The sequence below is a fragment of the Gracilinanus agilis genome, chromosome 2, assembly GCF_016433145.1.
Source record: "Gracilinanus agilis isolate LMUSP501 chromosome 2, AgileGrace, whole genome shotgun sequence".
NCBI classification, from domain to species: Eukaryota; Metazoa; Chordata; class Mammalia; order Didelphimorphia; family Didelphidae; genus Gracilinanus; species Gracilinanus agilis.
The window spans coordinates 100,795,849-100,813,794 of NC_058131.1; the positions used below are offsets into that span (position 1 = coordinate 100,795,849).

Below are 17,946 nucleotides of genomic sequence, written 5' to 3' on the forward strand. Positions count from 1 at the left end.
GGAGTGAGAGTCAGGCCTAGAGACAGGAGGTCCTAGGTTCAAACCCGGCCTCAGCCACTTCCCAGCTGTGTGACCCTGGGCCAGTCACTTGACCCCCATTGCCCACCCTTACCAATCTTCCACCTATGAGAAAATACACCGAAGTACAAGGGTTTAAAAAAAAAAGAACACTATAATACTTCAAAGCACCATAATTTCATCAGTATGGATATTCTTTCCCCCCACTATAGATCACAAACATTTTACACCTATGTAAATGGTCTTAATAAGTTTCTGTAACCAAAGGAAAGAAAAATCATCTGGTAGTTAGTGTTCTCATGATGAATTTTTCCAAGCTTAGCTATACAGTTCCTTAGGCAACAGGTAAACAATCCATTGTTAGACATGTGCTATAAGGTCTCTCTATGTAAGATCTGCCAGGAGAACAGGTGTTGCATAATGGATAAATAGCTAGTTTTAGAGTTGGGAATTCCTGGATTCAAGATCTGCTTTGACATAAAATGGCTATGTGAAGTGATATTGGATAAGTCACTTGAACCCTCAGTTCTGAAGGCTTTAAACTAAAATCTAAACTATTTTTAATTATAAATTGCAATGTAAGTGCAAACCTGTTAACAGTAATAACATTAAGATGTTCCTTATACCAATGATATGCTAGATGCATTATTCTGACCTTCCTGACTCCACACCCAGGATTATCTATTACCTCTATAATCTATTTTGGTTTTAACACTCTTATGTCTCTGATTCTCTCTAATTTCTTCCTCTTCCTCTTCTCTGTCTTTATTGTTCTTTTTTAATTCACTTCTTTCTTCTGTTTTTACTTTCTCCTTTCCTGTACCATCCTCATTCTTAATTCCTATCACCCTTGATCTTTCATAATACATAATAAAGATATTTCTCTGTAGTCATAGCAATGCTAATAGTAGATAATAACAAATCTCTTTTGCTCCTAAATAATATAAAGTACTTTCTTTACAACATCCATTATGGTAGACAGTGCAAGAAATTAGTATCCCCTTTTTACTGATAAGGAAATTAAGGCTCCCAAAGGTTATACACTTAGGACATGGTTCACATGAGCAAGGACTCAAAACAATATCTTCTAGCAATTCTAGTATTCTTCTTACCACATCCTCTTTCACTTTAATACTACCACTCCCATACCATTTACTATCTCTTCTCTTATGTTCTTGGTTTTTATTCTTTCCTCTTTACTTCAAGGCTTACCTCTTCTTTGGTCTGTAGGGGTTTTTTTGCCTCATCCCTATCACTTTCTATCAGTATTTGGCTTGTCATGATGCTTCTTTCTATAAAAGTTTATCTCTGAGTTTAAATATATGAGAAAAAAATGGTTGGATGCAATTCACTGTGTTCTCTTTCAAAAACAGTATGCCCAGGGGTCATAAAACTGTGTTTATCCTTTGACCTGGCAATACTACCGCTAAGTATGTATTCCAAGGAGATCAAAGATGAGGAAAAGGATGTACATGTACAGAAATATTTATACCAACTTTTTTTATCGGGGAAAAGAATTGAAAAATAAAAGGATGTTCATCAATTGGTAAATGGCTGAGTAAGTTGTAGTATATGCTTGTGATGGAATACTAATGTGCTATGATAAATGATGAACAAGATGATAATAAAGACCTGGAAAGACTTGTGTGAAGTGATTAAAAAGTGAAGTGAGCAGAACCAGGAGAAATGTTATACATGGTAAGAGCAATAATGTATGATGATCAACTGTGAATGACTTAACTATTATCAGCAATGTAAGGATTCAAGGTAAGTCCAAGAGATTCATGATGAAAAAAGCTATCCACTAGCACAGAAGGAGCTGATGCTGTCTCAATGCCAATTGAAGAATGCTATTTTTCACTTATTTCCTTCATGAGTTTTTTTCTTGTATAAGCAATGTCTTCTTTCACAACATGGAAATATGTATTGCATGTTAGCACATGTATAATCTATGTCATATTACATGCTACAGAAGAGTGGAAACAGATCACAAAATATCAGAAAATGGCTGCTAAACTTTGTATCAATATATAATTTCAAATATATGTAAAATTAATAATAAATTCTTATTTCATTATTTTAAATACCAGAGTGTTGTGCACAGAACTTAGCCAGCTTAGTTTTAAAGTCTTTATTTTTACAGGATTCACTATGACTTGAGAGGCAGTGAAGTGGCCCAGGGAATGGAGAGCTAGGCTTGGAGTCAGAAGGACATGATTTCAAATCTTAACTTAGACATTTACTGGCTATGTTACCCTGGGCAAGTCATTTAAACTTTGTCTCTGTTTCCTCAATTGTAAAAGAGAATATTATAGTGCCTAATTCTCTAGGATGTAGGACAAAAATATAGATATTCGTTAAATTCTTTGCAAACCTTAAAGCACTATATAATGGTAGTTTCTGTAACTACTAGTAGAACTACTACTACAGTTATGACTATGATTTTAAATCTTTTCAAGTTTTTTATGCTTTGAAAAAAAGGTAAATTCATGATAAATAATAAATGATTTTTGAGTACGAATAATATGTTTAAAAACATTTTGATGGGGAAATTGAAGGAACTGATTGTAGTAGATAAGTCATATTATTTTAACTTAGTCTTCTGATTTGAATAAAGTTTGAAAAGAATAGTGTTGGGAATAAAAATAGAATAACTTTAGAAATAATTATTGAAACCTTGACTTTTAATAATTAATTCATATGTATGTAACTTTTATGTAGTGATATATCAATAATATTCCCTGGTAGGAACTGATCTGTAGGCCATGAGCTATATATCAATATAAGTGCTATTTTAACATTACCATTAATAAGAAAAAAGGTGACTTCTCATAAATTTCTCTATGCCCCCCTGCCCACAACAAGCTATCATTATGTAAAAGCTTATTCCTTCGAATATTGTTAGGATATTCTTGCCTTTTTGTGACTCATTAAGAGAAGTATAAATATTTACATATGCTTTAATTTTCTCATCCGTGCAGTTTCTTACCTATTGAGTAGTTAGTGTTTAGAAGGCTTTAGCAATTTTACCTTCTCTAAAATATATCTTGCTTACAAAAAAAAAGTGGTGATTTTCATTTTAAAGAATACACTTATTCAAGAAAAAAAGACAATTCAAGGTCCATCAAATTGAAGTACTCTTAGTGAGTAACTGTCAATAGAGTTTTAAAGCATGATTGCATATAGTCAGTTTTTCTCAAAATCCCCCTGTAATAGCCTGTATGGTGCCAATCAATAATATGGAGATGTTGTTTAATGGACATTTCAAATAACCTCAAAAACTCTAGTACCATCACAAATCACAAGAAATCATTCTCCTCAAAGTGTGTATTTAAAAAAAACATACAATCAAGGTTTTTGTATCTTATTTTGAGGCATTTTGAGGCATGTGTACATGTGTATACATATATGTGTATGTGTTTTTAATGATTAACATGTACATTCTGGACAATATGATGCTTGGCAAGATTTTTTAAAGTCTCTTTTCATCTACAAGTTGAATTTCTTCAAATGAATGTATCAAACCACATATACAACAAAGTTTTATATTTTGAAAGGACAAAAGTCTCTTCTGTTTTAAAAATCACCATATTTTATCATAGAATCAATTGGCCCAACCTTGTCAATCAGAGTACATCTTAGTTTTAGTCTTTTAGTTTCTGCAAGCAGGAATTATATGTATAATAATTAACTTCTTTTAACTATTCCTACTAATCAACTAAACATTTATTGCTTTATACCTACTCTAAATAACAATTTAAAATATATAATCACAGTGGTCTCAACAGGAACTACTAATTTTACATGCTAAAGGTGTTTCTTTGAACACTAGTATATCTGTACCATGTACTTAAATTATGGTTATATGCTGCCATGCCAGCTATCTCCCATAGGAGAGTAGATGAACTTCTAATTACAGACACAACAAAGAATAGAAGAAAAAGGCAGGTCTCTAGTTTCTCTGTCATCTAGATAGAGACTTACTTTATCTAGAAGGCTTTGAGTAAAATTTACACTCAGCCGGGCTTACATGTGGACAATAGTCCAGCTGTTAGGTCAAAGACAATAGCATTTCGCAAGCTCTGGTACAAAGTCATGTCAATGCTGTTTCTAACTTGAATTTGAATCTATAACAAATTTATATCGTCTATTATTAAATATGGAAATCCATCTCAGTCTCAAGTAAATAGTTCTGATCTAAATTTTTATTCTTAAATCATATAAATTATTCCCGTGGACAAAGTCTTCTTTAACTTTAATTTGCTACCTGCTTTACACCAGAGAGTAGCGCTATTTTAGACACCATTTGTCCCTACTGTTTGGTTATAGGTTTGGTTATAGGGTTTTGCTGGTTACAGACTGGAAAGAGGTTGTTTTCAACATAGGAAACTTGATAAGTATCTTTTTTTTTTAGTAAAATCTTCCATTCTAACTTGCTATAAAATCTTTATATCCATCTACTTATTTATTCCAGTGGCAGTCATAATGACCAAGTGAATTTTCCTTTTTCATAGCAGTGTCCAGTCCTAGGGCCAAAGTCTGGGGTCATAGATTTAGAGCTGAAAGGAATCTCAGAAGCAATGGAATCAAACCCCTTCATTTTACAAATGAATAAACTGAGGTCCAGAAAGGGAAAGTGAATTAAGAGCTCAGGATAACATAGCAAGTATTAGAGGTAGGATTCATATAAAGTTCTTCCTGCCTGAATCTAGTATTCTCTTCATTCCACTATTTTCTTCTTAAGATTCATCCCAGGGGCAGCTGAGTAGCTCAGTGGATTGAGAGCCAGGCCTAGAAACTGAAGGTCCTAGGTTCAAGTCTGGCCTCAGATGCTTCCCAGCTGTGTGACCCTGGACAAGTCACTTGACCCCCCATTGCCTACCTTTACCACTCTTCTGCCTTGGAGCCAATGCACAGTATTGACTCCCAGACAGAAGGTAAGGGTTTTAAAAAAGATATATCCCATCAAATGCAATATATTCACGACACATCTTTACTTCCAGCTCTTTCCACTTCCTCTTATATCATTGTAGCCTACAGAAGAAAACATGTCTGGGATGAAAAGGTCTTCATGAACTGATGCAAAGTAAAATATGGAGAAACAGGAAAATTTTGTACACAGTAACAACAATATTTTGGAATGATAAACTGTGATAAACTTAGCTACTATCAGCTATACAATGATCCAGGACATTTCTAAGGCACTTATGAAAAAGAATGCTAGCCACCTCCAGAGAAAGAACAGGTGGAGTCAGAATGCAGGTGAACATACAATTTTTCATTTGTTTGTTTGGGTTTATATTTTTTGTACTTACTTACAAATATATTTATAAATATATTTGTATATCATTTTTATATATTCTTTTATATTTTCTTTATTTATATAAAATATATTTATATTTTTAAATATATTTGTAAGTAAGGTTACTCACAAAAATGAATATGGAAAGATGTTTTGCATGATAATACATATATAATCCTGATTGAATAGCCTGCCAGCACTAAGAGGGAGAAGGGCAGGGAGGGTGATAAATTTGATTACATAACTTAGGAAAACTTATGTGGAAATTTGTTATTACATGTAATTGGAAAAAAAGAGGTTAAAAATTAAAAGAAAAATAGAAAGAAAAAACATATCAAGGTAGATCTTCTACCCTGGGATGCCATATTATGGGTGGGTTTAGCCTCTGCTAAACACTCTTTTGAGGAATTCCATGCTTCACTTGACTCCTTAAATTCTTCTGCACCACCTCTTCATCAACAGCCTCACCATACATTTCTAAGTACTCTGTCATTTTTTCCCCTGATTTGGGTATTTTGATTGACCTCCCTATGCTACTTGTCATCAATTCAATTGGGTAACTTTTTGCACCAAAGTGCCTCCCTCCCTAGAGACTGTCATATTTTCTGTGATTTTGTCATCATTAGAAAGTAAACTTGCTATAGGCAGAAAATACCTTTCCTTTGGTATTTATATGCATATAATTTAGCACAGTGACTGGTATATTATAAGTGTTTTATAGACACCTTTTCATCCATTCTCCATTGTGGCTCTTCAGAAGAATGAATACTGAGTGTTCTGGCCCATGAATCTGGTCTGCATTTGTCCTTATTTAATTTCCAAGTTCCATGTTGTTCTTAAGCAATTCCTTGTGGCTAACTTTGAGGAAATCAATTTGTCTTTAAGGAGGCAGAAATTGGTCCAGTCCTTTAGATGCCAGAAAATGGAGTTTTCTTTTCATTTATGTTAAAGGAGAAGCTGTCCATTAGGCATAACATGACAGAAGGATGATACCAAAAATCTAAACAGGGTGATTTTATGGAAACAAAACACTGCATTTCCTGATAACATTTTTTGCTTCTTTATTTTTTCCAGGTGTGTGCAAATGTTATCACATTTTGGATTCTGTTGCATTCTGAAATTCTAAAGACTTTATTATATAAATTCTTTAAATTAGATGACATCTACAGATTCAGTATTCAGTCATCTTTAAAGTTCAATGCATATACAATTAACATCCCTAGAATATAGTCTCCTAATATATGAGGGCAGCTCTGTGGTGCAGTGGATAGAGTGCTGGGCCTGAAGTCAGGAAGACTCACTTTCCTGTGTTCAAATCTGATCTTAGACACTTACTAGCTATGTGACCTTGGGCAATTCACTTAATCCTGTTTGCTTCAATTCTTCATTTATAAAATGAGCTAGAGAAGCAAACTACAAACTACTCCACTATCTTAGTCAAGAAAATCCCAAATTCAGTCAGATGGAATCAGACATGACTGAAAAAAGACTAAAGAACACATATATAACTTCCCTTTTGAAAATGTTAGATCACAGATTCATCTTTTCATCTACACTCCTTAAAAGGTTGTTGTGATGAAATAATTTTGCAAACTCTTAATCACTTTATAAGTGAGAGTTGTTTTCTTTTTTTGTTTCATTTGTCTGGAATCCCTGGCATGTAAACTTCAACCAATGAAGATATGCAACTTATCTGTAAACAACATTCACAGAGAGTTATCTGGGGACACTGAGTTATTAAAAGGCTAGGCAATAATCACATTTCTAGCTGGTTTAGAATTTGAACAAAGTAGAACTAGAATCCCATATCTCTCTGCTTCCAAGACTGTCTCTCTATATGCCATACTACATTCCTTGTTGTATTACTGTTATTAGTACTATTATTACTTTTCATTTTTCTCTTAACTTTACTCAGCCTGCACAGTACACAGTGCACAAAGCAAAAGGGGTCATTTATTAAATGATGGTGAAATCAAAATAAATACTGCAACTCTGAAGAATTCATAATCAAACAAAAATATAATTATGCCTTTGCATGCTGTAACTAAATAATGGCTGACTATTTTGAAATTAAGTATCATAAAACATGGGAATATAGAGACAGTTGTGATAGGACTGCTAATTTTTAGAAGGAATGTTAAATAATTATTAATTCTATATTGAGTATCTGCTTTATTCCTTTCATTTAACATGCCCCAATATTCCAAACTGTACAGTAATCTTATTTTTAAGAACTTCAAGCTATTCAGTGACCTCATTTGGATATCTTTATTTGGTCTTTTGAGTGTCAATAGGTCTCTCGTTCAAGAAATTCTAATACAACCTAGACTGCTATTCTACTAAGGTGATTTTTAAAATATTATGCAGACACAGGAAATTTGGAAACAATTAAAATTCAAAGGTTGGTTCAGGTCTCTGAAAGATAAATTACTTTCTACCTTTACCCCTAGATTGAGTTTGTATTTAACTTGTACAGTTGACTTGATCTGTTGCTCTCAGGATTGATCTTTTAGGTGTATGCCACATTAATATGACCTTTCTTGTTTGTTTTTAACCTAACTCTACTTTGAATGGAATCTTTATTCATGTAAAGAATGTCATTTATGTAGCATCCTGTTAAAGATTCCTTTAGAAGCCTTAGCTATCAATGTTTTAAGTAGATTTAGGACAGTAGGAATTATCTCATGGTAGTTTATATAACGAATAGAAACCATGTCAATTGTTAACATTAAATCTCAATATTTTATTGGTTTAGATGTTACACAAGACAAACAGTGGAATCAATGTCTTGCTTACTTGGAAGAATATTTGACAATGAAATAATATATTCATGTGTAATAAGAGAACTACTCAGAACCTTAACAATTCAATTGCATAATATTGAGTCGAAAGGATCAAAAATGAATCTAAAATGACACCAAAGGAAGATTTGTGAGAATTTAAACATTTTCATTAACATTTGTACTCTGCTAGCACCATGCACATTACATTTGAGTGACATTTAACTTCTTCAAAGTTAGATGAGCTCTAGTATTGGATTATCCAATGTGTCTGTTCTCTTATTTAATCTTCCATCACAATACTATGCCCATCTTAAGACAGGCACAGTTAAAAATGTTTAGTAAATCATCAAAGATTATTCAACTAGTGATGGAAAATCTCTGTCTTCTGATTATCAACCCATTCTCCTTTGTACCATATATCATAGAATGATATGGTCTATAGAATATAATGAAGAAGCAGCAGAGTGGGTTAAATTTGGAATCAGAAGGATATGCATTCTAATGTATATCTGATACTTATGAGCTGCATGACCCTGAACAAATCTTTTAATCTCCCTTTACCTCAATATCTTCATCTATAAAATAAAGATAACTCTCAGAGTAATCTCAAAAGGCTGTTCTAAAGTTTAAATAAGAGAATACAAGAAAAGTAATTTTAGGAGTAAAATATAATGTGGTCTATTAGTTTATGTCAGGCAAGGATGAATAACTTATTACCATGATAGGTAATTAAATCCATCTACAGTCATTCTTAAACATTGCCAACAGATTTGAATGTTCATTTTATCTAAATAATTACTGTGGGAGATTGAAGAGTTTCCTTTAATCTGGGAAACCACCAGATAATCCATGCCTGTGTAGCCTACCCCTAATTTATCAAATCACCATGAGTAAACTGGAGAGCCCGAAGGTAAGAAACCACATCCTGCCTGCAATTTCCAGTCATTATCAGAGCTCTACCGCAGAAAGTCCTGATTGCACTTGACAACATTAAAAAGGTATGTAGCAGAAATTCTCAAGTCAATCCATGTTCAAATCAGCCAGTGCTCAAGCCCAGAACCAGGGGCCCTACTCCTTCTATATGACCTCCAAACTTATCATTATTTGATTTCCAAGTTCTGTTCTTAAGCAATTCTTTTGGCTAACTTTGGGCAAATCAAGGCATCCTAATTTAAGGGGACAGAAATTCAGCAGTTGCTCAAGACTTATTTGGATCCTTTAGGGCAATCATACCTATTTCTTGAATAGTTGAAGAAATTCAATTAACATAGAAACTAAGGGATGTGAAGGTGAATTGGCAACTCAACAGTAAGAATTCCATGCCTTTCTATCTAACACCAGAACTTGAATTAAGGAGATATACCAGATTCTCATGTTCTCTCAGCTTTCTACCACTCCCTACAACATAAGTAGCAAAAGAAAGCATAATGAACAATAATCAGTTCCAAAGTTTAATCATTAAATTTAAGAAAGAAAAAAATAAACAAATCATGTCATAAGCATCCACATATAACATTTATTCTACAGCCTAACTCCGAAAATTAACTCTGCATGACCACATCAATCTTCTGAGATATACCTATATCACAGAAACTCAAACACTTATAAAATATCTAGGAACTTGTAAAGAGCGCCTTATTGAACATGACTGCCTTCAAGGCTAACTCCTTTAAGGAATAGAAAATATAAAGATATTTGCTTAACCATGTAAGGTTATGAAAAGTGACTCTAAAACTATACTACAATTGTTTAAACAATGTAAAATATGCAGAATGGAATCTGAATCTCAATAAAAGATAATAATAAAAAACACTCATTGTGTTGGCTGAGTTCATTATGTCAACTAACTCTATATGTTAGCAGTGAATTGAGTCTGTGGTGGGGAGCAGAGGTTCTAAAGATTTGTAATCAGATGTGCTCAATGATATTTTTTGTTACAAGTTGATCCTACAAATATTCTAGTGTCCAAATGTCTTCTGAAAAATATTCAAATTACTTTCTAAGATCATTGTGGGGAAAGTATGTAGATTTTTGGGGAAAATTAGTGTTAGTGGGGCACAGGGTTAACTCTTTTTCATAACGGAAGTAAAAATTAATAGAAAAAAATGGCAAAAACCACTGACAACTAGACTACTTGGAAAAAAATAATTACCGTGATGCTTTGTATCATGATATCCAGAAGAGAAACAAGGTTTTGTATGAAGCTTAATTTAATCCACTTCCAAGAACCATGTATTAAGCACCTACTATTTGCAAGGAGCTGTGATTGTCAGTGGAGATATAAAGAAAGAGTGAAAAATAATTCCTGCTGTCAAAGAACATATTTTTCTAAGCATAATACTTCATTTTAGGAAAATTCACAGTAAATATGATGTGATTCATAAAAAAAATCTTCTCTCCAGGACTTTTAAAATTCAAATGTAATTAAAAGCCACTTAGAGGCATATGCCTAATTCAATTATAGGGGAATCAAAGAAACGTATTTAAGAAATGAAAGCCAATTTAGCACCTCCAATTCATCCTCTCATAATATCATAATATGCTGCTGTTGCTGTGGCTGCTACTACTACTACTACAGCATCTGATAATCATAATCCAAACTAATAGTCATATAATATTTTACCTGATGCAGAATTAATCTTTTGGAGTCACACTTAGTGGTAAGATTAGAGCAGATAAAAATAAGAACCAAATTTAAAGGGCTAATCTCCATTATATAACAGAGATTCAAACATAGTTTATTCAGAAACTTGAGGGTATGAATAGACCAATATATCATAACGGAAATACTAAAATAAAATAATTTTAAGTGCTCCTGGATTCAGATTAAAAGAGAAAGAATGAAAACAAAAATTCCGAACTGTCATTTTCACTATCCAGAGTTCAACCTCAAATTCTTCAAAGTATCTCCCTGATTGGAGAGATATCATTTTGTTTTCTTTTAAGAACCCTTAACTTCTATCTTGGAATCAATATTGTGTATTGGTTCCAAGGCAGAATAGCAGCAAGGGCTAGGCAATGGAGGTTAAGTGACTTGCCTAGGGTCACACAGCGAGGAAGTGTCTGAGACAAAATTTGAACCCAGGACCTCCTATCTCTGGGCCTGACTCTCAATCCACTGAGCTACCTAGCTGCCCCCTAGAGACATCATTTTAAAGTCATATGTGGAGCTTCATTTGTAATTTTGAGAATCTGGCTCCCCTTTGATTTTAAAACATAGATTTTCTAGGCTAGATAAGGTTTCTGATGGAGAGCACCTTGATACATACAAAGCATTTCATTAAGGCTCAAGTCATTGATGGATTTTAGATCCACTCTAAAAATTTCAGAGAGATCCTTTTTTGTGAAAGACACAGATCTCAAATAAATAACTTGGACAAACGTGTTCTCTTTTTCTAGCTCAAATTTCAATTTACATTTCTATTCAATAAAGATGAATTACATGATTTTTGTCTGCATAGTACCATGCTGGGAATAATGCAGAGTTTCTATCCTCATTATACTAGCAATCTAGTAATAATAGTGCCAGAAATTTCCATGTTAAACCATACTTTTGATAGGATATATAACGTAGTGGTAGAAGATAGTATGACACATTAAGGAAATAAAAATAAATAAATATTATGTGTGCCAATTAGGTACAAGACATTGTGCTTAGTATCTTGGAGCTATTGTCAGATTTATGACTGGTTAGCTTTGTTATCTTAGACAAGTCCTCTTACCTCTTATTATTAGTTTCCTCATCAGAATAAATCTGAGAGACCAATTAGATGAACATTGTTCAACATCAATATTCTGTGATTTTATATGTGATAAATGTTATAGTTTCCAAAGGAGGGACTCAGGTTCATATACAAAATTATAACATTCATAAATATTTTAAGAGAACTTAAAAATTCCTGACATACTGGGTTTAGAGTAAATAATAATCTCTTAGATATAGGAGATGATGAAAAGCTTCAAAATTCAAAAGTTTAAGACATAAAATGAACACAAACTTATTTGATCAAAAATGTAAAATAAATGAAATATTTACAGTCTTGATGATTTTAAAGTTTTTAGGTTTTCAAATTATTATTATTTTGATTCTTGGGTCTGGGTATCTGTAATATCATTATTTCTTTCAATCTACTATGAAAATTGCTTAATATAGTTAAACATAAATTCTAAACAATGATGTAATTTAGTAGTAGAAGATATGTGGGGCTCATTGGAAATCAATATATAACATGATCTATTAGTTTGGAAAAAGGGATTCTTTTCTGTCAATCATGTTCTAATGCTTATGTTCATCCATTGCATTTTTGAAATGGATATATAGATATCAGGAATTTATTTTTTCAAATCCCACTTTTTAAACTAGTGAAACAAAATCAAAGAACTTAAATATTGATCTGGGTGGCATTATAGCCTAGTTTCAAATTACTACTTGGTTGGAGGATGAGGATATATGTGCTCCAGTCTTGGTTTTAGCAATGATTAGAATAACTATTATCCAGTTCTGTTTCTATCTACCTGCAAAAAAGGGCCTGATAGCACTGTTCCCTTTAGTAGTATCCTCATTGGACACAGAAGTCAATAGAGACATGAGGAAAGGTGAGTTACTTATGGATAGATGTGCTAGTAAAACCAAATGTTGTGTAAATCTGGAAAAACAGATTTTTCTGAAGATATCAGACCTAGTGAGAGAAAAAATATTAGCCCTCTTGCTTGGTCATGTTTCATATTATGACTAAAAACAGGTAATGCAAGGGCACACAGAATTAGAGGATATGCATGCAATATTTGCTGTTATTTTTAACATGTGAAAAAAGATTGTGGGTAATTGAGTATAAATTAAGACTGGAGAAATAGCTCCATTTTAATTGCTTCTGAATAGCTCTGTTGACTCTTGGCTAGATATATGTATATAATATTAAGAAAGAATTCAAAAGACTACTCACTTTTATCCTAAATCAATTATTCAACAGGAAGTCATTTGTCACACACTTAATAGGAAGAATAGGCAACAAGGAATGAGTCCTTTTGGGAAAAATGACTTTAGTCTTCATCTTCTCGATTTTCTGATTCTGTGTTATTCACAGTAACCTAGTCTCATATTGTCCTTAGTGCTTAGGTATAAATAATTGCCATTATGCTCAATGTATAATATATTTTTAAATTGGATTAGTGTAAGAATCCTACTAAGTTTGAATTATATTTTTTATCAGATATTATACTCAATAATGCAGGTTGGGAAGTATTCTTCATTTTACATGAGGGAAAGCTCCTTATGTGTCAAAATAAAATGCAGGTCCCAAGACATCTAATTTTGCTTCTCTTTGACATATTACTATTTTTCCCTCTCTCCCCTATGCAGAAGCCTTACTGATTATGCATAATTCCTCATTCTCTGCATCCGAGATGCACAGAAAAAAATCAAATTTTTCATTAAAAACACCTACCCACACAGTACCAGCTGTCATTGTATCATATTTGTTGCCTAATTTAAAGACGGAAGTTTCATTTAATGTGTTCTTCATTTAATTGTATTTCATACCTTTTAAAGCAATATCAGGTTTTAATGAACCACTTTCTAGAGAATAACTGTCCTTTATATCTTTTTCTATTAATGCATGACAATTACATTTTTTTACTACAACCATTCCATTATATCTATCATTTCCTTCTTTTATTCATATGAGGATCCAACTTTCCTCCAAGAAGGAAAGATTGAGGATGTAAATATGACTTATTAAGTCTAATATTACAGCCATGGAAATTTACTGGCAAAGCTCATTTGTGGCATATGTCTTGGAAGACATACTCCTGATAAAATTTTGTAAGTGATCATGACTTATCAATAATTATCTGGATGTATTTAGGATGAAATGATCCTAGGTTTGGCTTCCATTAGTTCTTAAGTCTACTAAGATTTCAAGGAGTTCAACTAGACTACCTCCCAAATGTTTTTGAAGTCAAAAAAGAGTAAACATTTACACATTTTAAAGCAAGAAATTCTGAAAATAAGTGCCAGGTGAAAAAGAGTTGCCAATCCTAATAATTTTTATGTTGGCTATTTCTTCCCACAAGAGTCAGCAAAAAACAGGTGTTACATAATGAAACATTCACAAAGTTTCTGTCTATATAACTCACACAATTAGATGGCATATATCAGTCACCTTTTTCATTTCACTTATAAATTACATTAACCCATTTGCTGATTTCCCTAATTAAGGCTATAAAATATCTATTTTAAACACCATGTTCTTTCTCTTCTATTTAGTTTTTAATAACTCTTATGCTGTCTTTTCCTCATTTAAAAATATTTCATATGTAATTTGGGGATATTATGCTACTGGGCCACTCAAAGAGCTATAATTTTGTCACAATCATGCAAAGTCACACACCAGAATTACACTGAAGAGTAAAAATAAGATGGAAAGAAAATAAATCTAGTTTTCAACAAGTTAGAATAATTTTCAAACTGCCTCAAGCCCCAGTAACAACATATAGTCTACTAATACCTTCATTTCTTAGTTGTTTTAACCAAAGGGGAATATCCTCATAAACATGGCATTCCCACATTTTTCATCTATTCTTAATATATAAACATTTAATAATTTTCCATGTTTAATAAGCTCATTTTTCTCATGGTTTACTTCTCATTTTGTCTATCATAATTTGGGAAATAAACATTCAATTTCCCAGCATTTTCAGAAAGCACATGGCCTATCTTGTTCTACTTTAAGGAACCTTATCAGACACCATGCTTTCTTTTTGTTTAGCAGATGATGGATTTCTTCATAGCCATGAGAACAAGGGGACATCTCCAGATTACTACTGCTTTAATTAACAAAAACAATTATCAAATGTTTCTCTTCCTTTTCTTTTTTTTTCTTTCAAACTCTTTTCTGTCTTCTCTACTCCTTCTAGGAATAGCCTTCCCACAACTGTCTCCTTTTTGGCTTTTTAATCAAGAATATTCACATAGATGTGTCAGTCTTGGTCATGGTGAAACTTCCAATTCCACCTCCACACTGACTCCAATATCCAACATATGCATACCTAATCTCTTTCAGATATCTTTTTATTTTATTTTATTTTTTAATTTGGCTTCATGAATAGTACCTATGAGTTATCAGGACTAGTTGAAGTGAATCAGTGAGGGTGAAGTCTAAAGTTGAGTAGATGGGCCACATTCAAATGAATAATTTTGCCAGATTCATGAATACTGAGAGGACTAGTTTAGAGATAAATGTAATACCCTCATCCAAATGGCAAAAAGTTAGTTATGCTCCATAATTAACTAGGAGTGAACAAAGAAAGAGGGAAATTCCTGCTTGGAAATGAAATCAGGGATTGTGACTACTGGAAGAATTAGAGGATACCAAGGAGAAACCATGTATCATACAAAGATTGAGAGGCAGTAAGTGATAGGACTTCATCTTGGAGAAAGACACACATTTTCCAGAATAATAAAAATCCCATGCAAGCTTACCCATCATGCCCACCATTCCCTCTCTTTGCCCCCTCTGAAGAGGTGGGCGTTGGGGTCTCTTACCTTGGCTGCAGTCCTTGCCTCGGAAGCCAGTTCGGGAGCAGTCACACACAGCTTTGTCATCCACCACGGAGCAGACCCCTCCATTGAGGCACACGCCTCCCTCGCCCTCCTCCCCAACCTCACACGGGCTCCCCCCACCACTGCTGGGAGGCTCATCCTCCAGTTTCACCTCGCCACTTTCCACTGGCAAGGCCTGGGATGAGTTCACCCGCACGTCACGAATCCATCCTTTGAAGGGTTCGCGCTCCCTCACAGAGGCCAATGTCAACTTGAGAGCTGCCGCCCGTAGTTCTGGAGGGAGACCACCCACAAAGAGGCCACTGAATACTGTCATATCACGTCTCTTAGATTTGACCTCCACCCACTTGGTCTCTGTTTGGTCAATGAGCAAAGTAGTGTTTCGGAATTGACGGCGAATCCGCACAGTGTGCCAAGTGCCATCATTGACAGGTGTATCAGACAAGAGGATTGCAGGCTCAGCACAGAAGATTGAAAAGCTGAGCTGCAGCCGGCCACCTCTGGTAAGTATCAGCTCCAAGAAGTCACAGAAACCCTCATCATCAAAGTAAAGAACTAAGCCCCGGGCACTTCTGGTCTTCAGTTGGAAACTCATCTCACTCTCACAGCAGGCATTCCACTTGGGGAATCGTGTCCACTGGCCATCAGCCCCGGGGAACTCCAGCCCACTGCCCAGCTCTGCCCAGCACCCCAGAAGCAGGAGTGAGAGGCATACAAGGAAGCAGCCCCCACGCTGGAGTAGCGCCGTCCCCATGCTCGGGGCTGGGGTGCGGCGCGAAGACACAGAGGTGGACAGGTTCAAAATCTTCCTGGACACCCTAAGGTGGAATTAGGGGAGAGGGTCAGGGAACAAAAAGGGGTAGAAATAAGAAGGAATAGGGTTGGGGTAGTAATGCTCCCCTGCCTGATAACCTATTTTTCCTTCTTTTTCCAAAAGCCCCTCACCCCAAAGGAAAATGTTGGCCCGATTGGTAGAGTAGCCACAGAACTTCTAGGCCAAAGTTTAAATACACTTTGATGAAATATGCTCAAAACTTTATCAAGAGCAAAGCAAAAAAAAATTACTGATCACTTGGGTAGAAGTTATGAGCTGTTGGTTCAGTGAATGAATTAGCAGATGATCATATTCCCAAATGCAACAATCTTTCAGATTCTTCTGGTGGTGGAGACAGGACAGATGAGTGGTAAAAACAAAACCAAATAGAACACCAAACTTCTCAGATGCTTGACAATCTAATACTAATATTTCCACATGCCTGTATATCTTCACATGTTACCCACAAGCTGGATAGTCCCCAATGAGGGGAAGAGAGGTCCTTATCTTCTTTACAACATCAATTATCAATTCCAAAATTGCCTGCTGGTAGAGGTGGTTCTGTCAGATCACAAAGCATTGGTCCCACTGCAGCCAGGGAAGAATATTAGCCTTCTTGCTCATGACTTACCAAGCTATTTTTTAATCCCCCTTTTTCTTCCCCCCAACAGTGGGGTTGAAACCCAAAAGTTGTCAAATAGGAGAGCTCCTTTAATTATACAACTCAACAGCTCCTCTTCTTTTCTCTCCTTCCATGCAAGGCCAAGCTCAACTTGGGTGCATATTGGTTTGTTGTTGTTTTGCTCTGTTTTTTTTTTTTTAGTGACCCAGAAATCTGTAAAAAAATAAAAAAAATTAATTCTAAAGCTATTTAGCAAGTCCCCCAGATGAATCTCTGCTGTTTTGCCAATTACTGGGGGCAAACTATTCTTTAAAGTAGTATATCAGGAATATGGTAAATGTTGAAGTTATTTCATCTAGTATAGTTCTAAAGCCTAGCATAACTACATAAAATTTCTGAATACAAAATTACTTCTTTCAATATTTAACTAGACACAATTTTAATTGATTAAAGACAGAGATCTTATTGTTGTTATCTTCTTTAATTTTTAAGGAAGTTTTCTTTTAAAAAATCTGAAAGGGAGAAAACTAAGCCCTGCTTATTCTTTTTCAAAATGATATTTCCCTCCAGAAATATATCTTCCCCTTCATTATTGCCTCTTACCTGAGTAAAGCAGCATAAACATCTTCTAACCAGACCACACTAAGTATGAATAGATTTGGGGACATAAAAATGTAGATTAAACAGCCAGTAGGAAACTGCTGACTTTTATTTATACTGAATTTCTAACATTTAATTTTCACAAGCAGAGATGGTGTAACAAGGGCTTCTTAGAAGATGCTTTAAAATTTTCAAAGGATCTTTAGTTACATTTTAAAATCAGTATTGCCAAAATACTCTGTAAGA

At 34.2% G+C, this 17,946-nt stretch overlaps 1 protein-coding gene across 18 annotated transcripts in view; it reads right to left on the minus strand.

Annotated features, from left to right (window-relative positions):
- The window catches only part of NRXN1 (neurexin 1), a 1,430,528-nt gene extending 1,414,110 nt beyond the window's left edge, over positions 1-16,418 (minus strand). For all 18 annotated transcript variants that reach the window (XM_044663323.1, XM_044663322.1, XM_044663321.1 and 15 more), the window contains exon 1: positions 15,647-16,418. In XM_044663323.1, the coding sequence (XP_044519258.1) occupies positions 15,647-16,418 (772 nt within the window). The remainder of the gene's footprint in view (positions 1-15,646) is intronic.
- Between the last annotated feature and the right edge of the window lie 1,528 nt (positions 16,419-17,946).